This window comes from Crocuta crocuta, unplaced genomic scaffold, assembly GCF_008692635.1.
Source record: "Crocuta crocuta isolate KB4526 unplaced genomic scaffold, BGI_CrCroc_1.0 scaffold99, whole genome shotgun sequence".
Classification (NCBI taxonomy): domain Eukaryota; kingdom Metazoa; phylum Chordata; class Mammalia; order Carnivora; family Hyaenidae; genus Crocuta; species Crocuta crocuta.
Genome location: NW_027551560.1, coordinates 6,904,673 through 6,915,425, shown reverse-complemented (window position 1 = coordinate 6,915,425; position 10,753 = coordinate 6,904,673). Strand labels below are relative to the sequence as shown.

At 40.0% G+C, this 10,753-nt stretch overlaps 1 protein-coding gene across 1 annotated transcript in view; it reads right to left on the bottom strand.

The window, feature by feature from the left end:
* Positions 1-2,063: 2,063 nt before the first annotated feature.
* ERCC6L2 (ERCC excision repair 6 like 2) overlaps positions 2,064-10,753 on the bottom strand; it is a 131,612-nt gene continuing 122,922 nt past the window's right edge. The window contains exon 19 of the mRNA XM_077749488.1: positions 2,064-4,694. Coding sequence (XP_077605614.1) covers positions 3,722-4,694 — 973 coding nt within the window. The 3' untranslated portion in view covers positions 2,064-3,721. The remainder of the gene's footprint in view (positions 4,695-10,753) is intronic.

Here is a 10,753-nt window from a genome sequence, read left to right as displayed (position 1 = left end):
AAACCAGCACTGAGTGGGGGAGGGGGGGGAGGGAGGGCGTTGGGTAGCGCACAAGGCTGTCACCCAGATCAAATGCAGTGTCACCAGTGACAAGATGTGTTCCTGAATTTATGACTCTTCTCCTTAAGGCTCCCAGAAGCACTGGGTAGAGAGGATGCTTTGCCAAAGCAGGTGGGGCTGGAACTGGGGAATGAGATTACATCAGTGATGACCCAGTAAGAATTAGGTGAGGGCTTACCAAGTGCCCTGCATGCTGGGCGCTTTGAAGGCAGACTGATCTTACATGATCTTACAGATTCAATGGCATCCTTGGTGGGTCCTAGACCCAGTTACCTGGACTTATGACATTGGTAGTAGCCATGGAGGTCTAGCATGAATTTGGAGGCAGGCAGTGATTCCATTCTTCAGGATTTTATAGACAAGTAAATGTCAAATAAAACTTTTGGGAACTGACATATGGTTATCAACTTTTATATCAAGTAAGGATAATGAAAAAGATTAAAAACGAAGATCTACCATCATTTCATACAAAGAGGACAATTTTAATATAATGGAAGGATAACTTCAGAATTTAAAAACTTCACACACTGAACTTTTACAACTTTTGAACTATACTGCCCTTGGCTTTCTCATTTTGTGTGGACTGGTGAAAAGTTTATCACCAACTCCTCTCTGCAGAGTAAGGCTCCTTTGCCTTGAACACTTAGGGGCAGCCATACCACTTGCAGATGATGTTAATTTACTCTGAGAAGTGGTTTCAAGACTTTAAGAGAAATCTAAGGAATTCAAGTGCAAAAGTCTCTCAGTATTTTGCCTCAGTTTCCAGTAGAGTGCTTTAAAGAGAAGTACACAAAACAGACTGGCAAATAAAATCTTGGAAACCTGAAGTTGGAAGGTTTTTTAGTAGTGATATCATCCATGTGCATTTTTTTTTCTTGTAAGTTTATTTATTTTGAAAAAGAGCACAAGCAGGAGACGGGCAGAGAGAGAGAGAGAGAGAGAGAGAGAGAGAATCCCAAGCAAGTTCTGTGCTGTGCAAATCCCAAGCAAGGTCTGTGTCCACATGGGGCTCGATCCCACAACTATGAGATCATGACCTAAGCCAAAATCAAGAGCCAAAGGATCAACCAACTGAACTACCCAGGCATCTCTAGGCAGGATTTTTTAAAAAATTTATTTATTTTGAGAGACACAGAGATAGCGTGAGTGGGGAAGGGGTAGAGAGGGAGAGAGAGAATCCCAAGCTGGCTCTGGGTTGCCAGCTCAGAGTGTGATGCAGGGCCTGAACTCACGAAACTATGAGCTCATGACCTGAGTCGAAACCAAGAGTCAGATGCTTAACTGCCTGAAACAGGCAGGATTCTTATTGGCAGCCCTTGATAGTGTCTGTTCCCACATTCATCAATGGTTTGTCCAACTCTTGCCACTGCTCCAGTACAGGGAAAGCCAACACTTCCAGTTTCCCTCCTGGAACTCTGGCCAGTCTTCATGCTGGACCCCGTACTCTGTTTGACACACTGTGCCTGCATGGTAAGAATGACGTATTTCACTGATAACGACTGAAACCTAATTTTTAAACTCCAGGTCTATATTTTTGCTTCCATTTTGGCTTTTACTGATAAAAATCTCTTTAATAGTATTTCATTATATTATACGAATGTCATTTTATGACTTGAAGGTCATTATATTAAAATTTTTTTTGAAGTTTATTTTTGAGAGACAAAGACAGTGGGGGAGGGGCAGAGAGAGAGAGAAAGAGACAGAGAGAGAGAATCTTGAGCAGGCTCTGCACCGTCAGCTCACAGCTGATGGGGGGCTCGAACTCACAAAACCATGAGATCATGACCTGATCTGAAACCAAGAGTTGGATACTTAACCGACTGAGCCATCCAGGCGCCCCCTATATTAAAAAAATTAAAAGCATTTTATTTTATGAAAGATTCACTTTTATTGAAATGAACTCTATTGTCTGGTATAAAAGCTGAGATGAAGGGGCATCTACTTGCTTTCCAACCTCTTCCCATCAGCTAGTCCTACAGCAGGCTGACAACATTTATATGTCCAGTCTACCACAGACCACACCACACTTTGATTCTGTAGCAAGCACCTCAGTGGTGAAACTCAGCATCTGATAAATCTGAACACAACTCAGCTGCAAGGAGGATAAAAACAATAAAGACTATATAATCTAAAACAATGATTTGCAGGCTGTGATTTTCAATCATTAATGAGTCACAAAATCAATTCAGTGGGTTAGTTATGAGAACATTAAAAACCACACATACACATGAGCCAAAAGTGCAAATTTCTATTGATCGTTTCTAGATCAAAGTACACTGCATGCCTTACAGGTAAATATTCTTTCATAAACATTTTATTTCATCACATATATGTATTAACACATATGTACTAGGTCATGAGATAAAATATACTTCACAGCCCTCAACCACATCACAGAGAAAAACATATTTGGCTATTCAGTCTCTTGAGAAATGATTTCTCTGTTTTTGTTTTGTTTTGTTTTTCCAGTTCTGAGCCATGGTGCTCACTGCACTGGCTGGCACTCTGAAGGCTCTCCCTGCCCAGCACGACGACAATTTACAGTGCTCCCAGTACCGCCATTTCCCGGTTCACTGCTATTTTCTATTTCTCCTCCCGCCACAGCTCCAGGAGCTCAACTGAAGGGAATTGCCACAGGGCATCTGAATGTGGATCAGGTCCCTGCTGCAATGTGCCAGGCACGATGCCAGGGGTTCTACAGACATGACTCTTTACAGATGTGGCTCCTTATCTGTCGCCTGTAGCAGTAGCTCACCTATCCATCTTGAGGCACTGGCACAGGACATGTAGGGACTGAGTGAATGTTTCCACATAAATGGATTCAACAATAAGCACATTATGTTGACTGTAAACCATATAAATTCAATCCAGCAAAATAGAATAGTTTCAAATAAAATGTTTCCTCATTTCTCCATACTTAATACAAAAGTACTATACAAAGTTTAATTTACATTGATTAAATCCTAACTGTTGTATAAAAAGTTGAGGCATTGGCATTCTGTGGCTACTGGTAGTAGCTATATTACTGCTGTGTCATATCTTATATAGTACGGTTATACATTAGTCCTTTGATTTTGAGCAGTTATAAACTTACTTTAATACAACATCATATATCCAGTATTAGTTATTACTTTCATCTAAAATAATACGGCAATAGTACATGATACTGAGGGAAAAGGAAGGCAGTTACCTTAATACAGTTCTAAATGCTAGTAAGAAACACATCAATGCACACCTGATTTGGGGGATGACCATACTCAGCCTGCGACTTCAAATAGAATTTGGTTTACTTCAAAAGTAAACCAAAGCTTTTTTAAAGCTGGAAAGGCATAAATGTTGAAGTTCAAACCCTTCATCTTTCATATTGGGCAGTATCTGCACACAAAGGCAAGTGACTTATCTATGGGCATATAATTACACAGTAAGAGAGATGTCCCAGGCCTCCTGATAGCAAATCGAGACCTTTTCTATTTCATAACAGAGGTTTATACTATAATACAATCCTACTTTTAAAAGATCAAATCAGATATCAAGGAAAACAAATCCATCATAACCTTTTAGGCTAAAAACACCATAGAGCAAGAGTTTAATAAAAATGTAGGACAGCTGTCTTTAAGATAACATAATTAGTGTGGGATACAGTGTTGTAAACATGGATGCATTAGTTTTGTGCATTAGTTATGTTTTCATTTGTATCACTTGAGCTAAACTTTTTCCATAAAAATTTCTCATTTGATTTCCAAAGTGAAGTTTCCAGCTCCTCTTTCCTTTTGGAGGATGCAGCAACGGGCACTTTTTCACACAGAGTCTCTATCACTGCCAAGTCAGTGAGTTTACTTAGACTGTCGTCATTCTGTTCATTCAAGATGTCCCAGAAATCTTTTGGTCTCTGTTTTGCTTTTTCCGTGGGCCCTGAAAGAACTTTCTTTGGCAGCTGTGTGGGACTGTTCCCATAACTATTAAAGAGGTCATCAAGAATAGACGTGTCACCAAGTAAGCCTACCACAGAAGTGTTTCCTAACACTGGATTTTCTACCTTCTTGTTTTCCACTGTGAAAAGGGGTCCGTTTCTTGAAATGCCTGTTCTTGTTAGGTTTTGTTGGTCTTTCATAGTATATTCTAATTTTTCTAACTCATATGCTTCAGACTTACTGTTCAGGGAACAGGATACTACTGTATCTTTGGATACTTGGCTGTTTTTTCCATTGTCAGTCTCTTGGGTAGAGCTCATAGATGGTTTCGTAGTCTCTCCGTCATTAGAAAGCACCTCTTCCCTACGGGAACTGTGATTTTGAAACTTAATGGATTTTTCTTTATATATTTTTGGGCTACATATTTGAGAAATTCTTTTGGGAGAATCTTTAAGTGACAAAGTTTCAGAATCTGACAGTCCTTCTTTTATAAGAGATTCTCTTTTTTCAGATTTATTCCTGACTCTCTCTCTTTTCTGACAGGAAGATTTAATGCATTCTGAAACAAAATCTACAAAAAATTCTTTTACCTCTGGATACCGAGAAGCATAAAAGTCTTTTAGCATTTCCTGTCGTTCTTCTGATGTAGCATTAGTTATATTTTTAGCAAATTCTTTTACAGAAGGTGAGTTAAAATAAGAAGCCATTTCTTCAAATTGTTTTCTGAGGATTTAATAAACAAAACCAGTGGTTATTTTTATTACATTTTATTTTTTAAACACTCACCATCAGTGATATTAAAAAAAGAGACAAAGCAATGTTCAGTTGACCCCTGAACAACATAGGTGTTAGGTTTCCCTGTGTAGTCGAAGATTTGAATATAACTTTTGACTTTCCCCCAAATTAGTCTACTGAGGTCTGGAAGCCTTATCGATAACATAAACAGTCCTTTCACACATATTTTGTATGTTATATGTATTATATACTGTACTCTTACAATAAAGTAAGCTAGAGAAAAGGAAATGTTAAGAAAATCATAAGGAAGAAAAAATATGTTTGCAGTACTGTACTGTATTTACTGAAAAAAAAAGAAAATCTGCCAGTAAGTGGACCCACAAAGTTCAAACCTATGTTGTCTAAGGGTCAACTGTAATCTTATTCATTGAATATATATTAGCTTAATACCATAATGAAAATGCATTTTATGCTAGGAGAATGTGATCTCTTTCCTTATGCTAGTGAAGAAAAATTTTAGCTCATGAAATCAACAGCTTTTGAAGTTAATCTGATTTATACTATTAGGCATTTCCTGGGAATTGTGGGATCTCAGCATCTGCTCCTCCAGTCTGCCAACTTATGGCTGACATGAGAATCATAATTTATATAATCTGTATTTGAAAATCTATATTGCATTCAAGTCCTGTGAAATAAAATTGTCAAAGAAAGGTCTTAATGAAATGAGAAATTTCTGAAAAATAAAGGGATTTTTCTTCTCTTTTTTTCCCCTTCTTCCACAAATACACATTGAAATTTCACACAACTTTTTGATGATCCTAAAGGAAAATTCTAAATTGATAAGTCTAGATTCTTTCTTCCCCCAACTGGTCCACCTTGAGAATAAACAGCTAAACTAAGAAATGAGATGTTATTTAAAGCAATTGAGTTTTACTCTCTGCATAAGATACTAATCAAAGCTGTTGTATGCATGTGTGAGAAAATGGGCCTTCCAGAACCCTGGTGAGACAGAGGGAGAAAGATTATTTCACCACCCTGGACAGCAGACTGTGCTGCTTTCCCCAGGTGAGGGTGCTATGGACTGAACTGTGTCACCCTCAAATTCATATGTTGAAGTCCTAAACCTCAGTGTGACTATATATGGGGACAGGGTCTTTAGAAGGTAATTAAGGTTAAGTGAGGTCATAAGAAGCCATCAGAAGGATCTTTCAAGGCCACAAGAGGACACGGGGAGGTCACCATCTGCAAGTCAGGAGGAGAGCCCTCACCAGGAGCCAAATCAGCTGGCACCCTGATCTTGAACTTCCCAGGCTCCAAAACTGTTAGAAATAACTTTGTGTTGTTTAAGCCCCAGTATACAGTACTTTGCCATGGCAGATGGAGGAGACGAAGACAGAGGGTACTGCTTTGCTGATGTTGAGTTTGGGTCATGAATCAGGAGAGCTCAGTGTTTGTAAACATTCTTTTAAACAAAAGCCAGAGATGGTGTTGTAACATATGATTAAAAGTCCCAAAGTTTTAGAATTATGTTTATATTTATTTCCTTAAAACATTCATTTATGCATTCAACAAATATTTACAGACCCTCTATGTGCTAGGCACTATAGATGGAGCTATTGAACAGTGAAGAGCCGACCACCATATTTTTCAAGGAGTTTATAGTCCTGGAGACAGCTGGAGGAGACAGATACATGAAAATCAAACCAGAAGAGAGTGATAAGTCCTACTATGACTATGGATATAAATACAGGGCCCTGTGGGTCCCCACAGAAGGGGTACGTGATACAGTGATAGATCATGGGTAAGGTAGCAGGGAAGGCTTCTCTGGTGTCACCAGTCAGGCAAGGGTGAGTAAGGAAACCATCCAGGGAGAGGGGAACATGCACAGGCCCACTTCGGAGAGAACCTAGTGCACAGAGGAGCAGGAGAAATTGCCAAGGAAGAGGCTGACTATCATGAGGGGTCCGTATGTCAATGTCAGAAGTTTGAATTTTATCTTGCACACAACAGAGAATCCGAGGGTAAAATAATGACTTATTTGTAATGTATGTAATTTGGAGCTTTAAAGCCACTATAATTTTGCTGTTCAGACCAGGTTATGTAAAGTTTGTGTTTCTTGTGATTTTAGTGGCATCCGTTGCGCATGCTCATGACTTCTGTGGCTTCAGATGAGCACCCTGGCTTCTAATCCTTACCAGACTGGTCCTCTCCACTGTTCCAAGTCCAGATATTATTTATGCCTGATTGATAGCTGCTCTTGCTGCCAACAGATTATTTAATAACACAAATACAAGCTTCCAAATTTCTGTCCTGAAAATTGCCAGTGTTCTTGTTGGAAAGCAACAAGCACGTTCTTAAAAGGTTCCAGTTTTTACTTCATATGAAGTAATGAGGTATTATTATTTTGTTTATTAATCATCTCCAAATCCATTTTCATGGCCTTTCTAATAAATATTTGTGCTATGAAGATTAAGCTATTGGCAAAGTTACAGGCTGATGTCTTTTATTTATCCAAGACTTGGTGGTGTCTCAGCAGCTGCCAGAATACTTCACCTCTGATGTGCTGACTTCACTCAGAATCTTCTAATTCTGTCCTTTCTGGGAGGAGAGCTTCTGACCTCCATGTTATACCAGTTATATGCAAATAAATTAGGCTGTGAGGTTGTCCCTTACAGGATGAATTACAATTGATTAGAATTCATTTTATTTTTGCCTTCTAACTTGTTTTCATAATTCTTGGCCTTTAAAAGAATTTTCTCTTAAGTATTTAAGGAAGGTACAATCAGGAGGTATAAACCAGCTACATTGTAAGGAAAATTTAATAAATGAGAGTGGACACTCCTATGTCGCTAGAGAGAGAAGGGAAAAAAAAAAAAAAAGGAAACCAAAGATAGGTATCTTTCAGCAAATATATCCAGAGTAGCTGTGTCATAGATATAATTCAAGTTCTCTCCCTTTTTCATGAGGAACTGAGGGAAAATGATGGGACACAGCTAAGCTATCTTCTCTTTGCCTGAGCTTTCTGAAGTGAAGGGAGGACTGAAACTTCATTCTGATGATCTGATTGCTGCAGCTGGTACAGGTTCGTGATTCTCATAAAGGAGGACGGTTAGCAGGAAAGACGTGTCAGCAGTTCTGACATCGATCCCTGGGTCAGAGGTTGGCATTCTAATATTAGCCTTTCACTTAACCTAAGGCATTTATTCCCTGACTGGGCAGAGAAAAAAGTAAGAGAGGCAAAAACTAATCACTGTTAATAGTTTTATTTTTATATACAGTGCTAGAGGAAATAAAGACAGTTGTGCTCCTTAAAAACTGGTAAAATCCATTATGGTCTGCCTCTGAGCAAAATAACTGCCCAAGTAAATTGCCCCAAATTTGCCCAGAATCATTGTTGTAAGTCTATTTATGAGAGGAGACACTGCTGTAGCATGTAGGCTGTTTACCTTTCTGGGCAATGGTGGGTAGCTGAGAGGCACGCTCAACCCACAATACCGGTACCTAAGGTCTGAGGAGCTGCCAAACTTGTGAGGGAAGAATCTGGAACAGGGAGAGCCATCACCATTTGCCCACTGTCTGCAGTGGCCTTTCAGGGCCAATTCAACCATGCCTTTCATCCCCACTGAGTTCAGTCACTACTCCTCTGTTACCTATAACCACAGGCCTTTTACCCCCTCCTAAGTCTCTTCATCCCCAATCTAATTGAATCCTTCACCCTTCCAGACCATTCCTCAGCCCCTGGAACCAGGCTATGCTCTACCAACTCCCCTGTTCTTCTCCCCAGATGGTCCCTTTATCCCCTCATGATACCACCTCTTCCCATATGGCCCTCACAAGGTAAGGCTCTTATACCACACACCTTAGAGCTCAGGGTTCATGCTTCACATTGCTGCTTCCAGACCATTCTTTTCTTAAAGATTTCTTTCCCTCTTGAAGGTTTATGCTATCCTGCTAATCCATTCTTTCCCTCAACTTGTCCTGCTAGTGACTGAACACTCTCATGAACAATCCTGTTTCCTTTCCCATCCCTCTTGATAACACCAACATCCATGTGGATGGCCGATGTAACTCCAAGCCCAGCAATTTCTTTACCACCATTCCCCACCTACTCCCCAAAACTCAACTGAATGTCAGGTCCCTATTCCCAAGGCCACACACCACCACCATCATTACCATTAATTGTACAACCTGAAAATCCCTTAATTCAGTCACTTCATAATCCAGCTCAAATGTTCAATTCCCCCATGACAACAATGCTGGAAGATACTTCTGACCTCATCAAGGCTCCCGTTGTCTAGCTTAGGTTCAACTTTATATAATTACTCCTTTGCAAATATCCTTCAGCTTCTTTGTTTCTCTCTCCCTCCATTCTAACCCCTGATAAAACCCAGCCACATCCCTATTCTGTGTCTGTAACTGAGCAATTGGAGCCTGCTGAACAAAGTCCGCACAACTGCATGGATGCTTCTACTGGAATTACTCTCCAACAGGGACTTAACATGACCCACGAACTCTAGTTTCACCAAGCTTGCTGTTCTAATTGATAACTGATTTATTTCAATGACTTTACTCTCCTGAAATTTCTCTCCCTCTGATTTGACACTTTAATTTTCAATTAATTGAGAAAATTGGCACGATCTCTTTTTTTCCATATTAGTCTTTTCCCTCAACACACAAATAGGTTCTATTGTCTTCCCAACTTAAAAAAATTTATCGCTGGCTGCACAATGCCCTCCAGCTACCGCTATTTTTCACACTCACAGAGCAGTCTCGGGATCTGCCCATCCCCCGCTTCCCGCCTCACCCTGAGTTTGCCCAGGGATTCGAAGACTGCTCAGGTTAAGGGGGCCAGTGAGTTGTCTGCTGCCGGTTCTGGGAGGCGCTTTCTCACTTCATCTGATTCTGGTTCTCGGCAGCATTTAATAAAACGAAGTGCTCCCTCCTTTTAAAAATTTTCATTCCTCTTGGACTTTAGGACCTTACACTATGCCTCCTACCCAGAGGGCCACGGTCCTCTCAAGGCTCAGTCCTAGCTTCTCTTTTCCTATCTATGCTGAGTTTCTAGTCTGTTCATATAACCTGTGGCTCTAAAAGCATTTATAATCTCAATGCTGATGACTTCCACATTTAGGTCTCTAGTCTCCAAACCCCAGAGTAGCACATCCATTGCCTACTTGACATTTCCATAAAACCTCAAATTTAATGTGAGCAAAAGAGAATTCTTGATTTTTTTCAGTCCCAACTCCTTGTCGTCCCCTCCCACCTCATTTAGTAAATCCAATCTATTGCTCCATGGAAAAGTTAAGAGTAATCCTGTTTTCTCTCTTTCCCAATAACCAGTCCATACCAAACTGAACTCATCCATCGGGCTTTATCTCCATGGCAACCACTCTACTGTAACCCACCACTGACTAGTTCCTTATGGTCTTCCCTCGTCTGTCCTCTTCCACACAGAAACTGGAACAATCTTTGAGAAACATACATTGGATCTTGTTCATGCCTCAATAGCTTTTGACACAGCTGGGACAAAATCCAAACTCTTGTCCACAACCTGCAGGGCTTTGCATGCTCCAGCTCTATCTATGTCTTGGCCTTCAGCTCATGCCTCTCTGCTTGGTTTATTACTCACTAAGTACACTAGTCTTCTCTCAGTCCGTTGAGCACACTAAACCTCTTTGTTCCTCAGGGGTGTTCTTACTCTAGCCTGGTTATCCCTCAGGTCTCAGATGCCAACTCCGTTGTGAGGTCTTACCTGACTACCTAATAGAAAGCCATTGGCTCCTTTCAGATCCCCCTTATTCTCTATCAAGCACTCCTGTCCACATCTTTCCTATAATATACCATTTTATAATTATTTATAATTTTTTTTACTTTTGAAAATTTTACGGTTTAACTCCCACTGCACTGTAAACTCTGTCCTTTTTATCCTGTCTGTGAGGAACCCAGCACAATGCCTGAGTGCATATTAGGTGCTCAATATTCAATGAGTGAATAAGATGCAATTAAGTATTTCATTTATTCATATGAAACAATTTTGTTTTTTATCA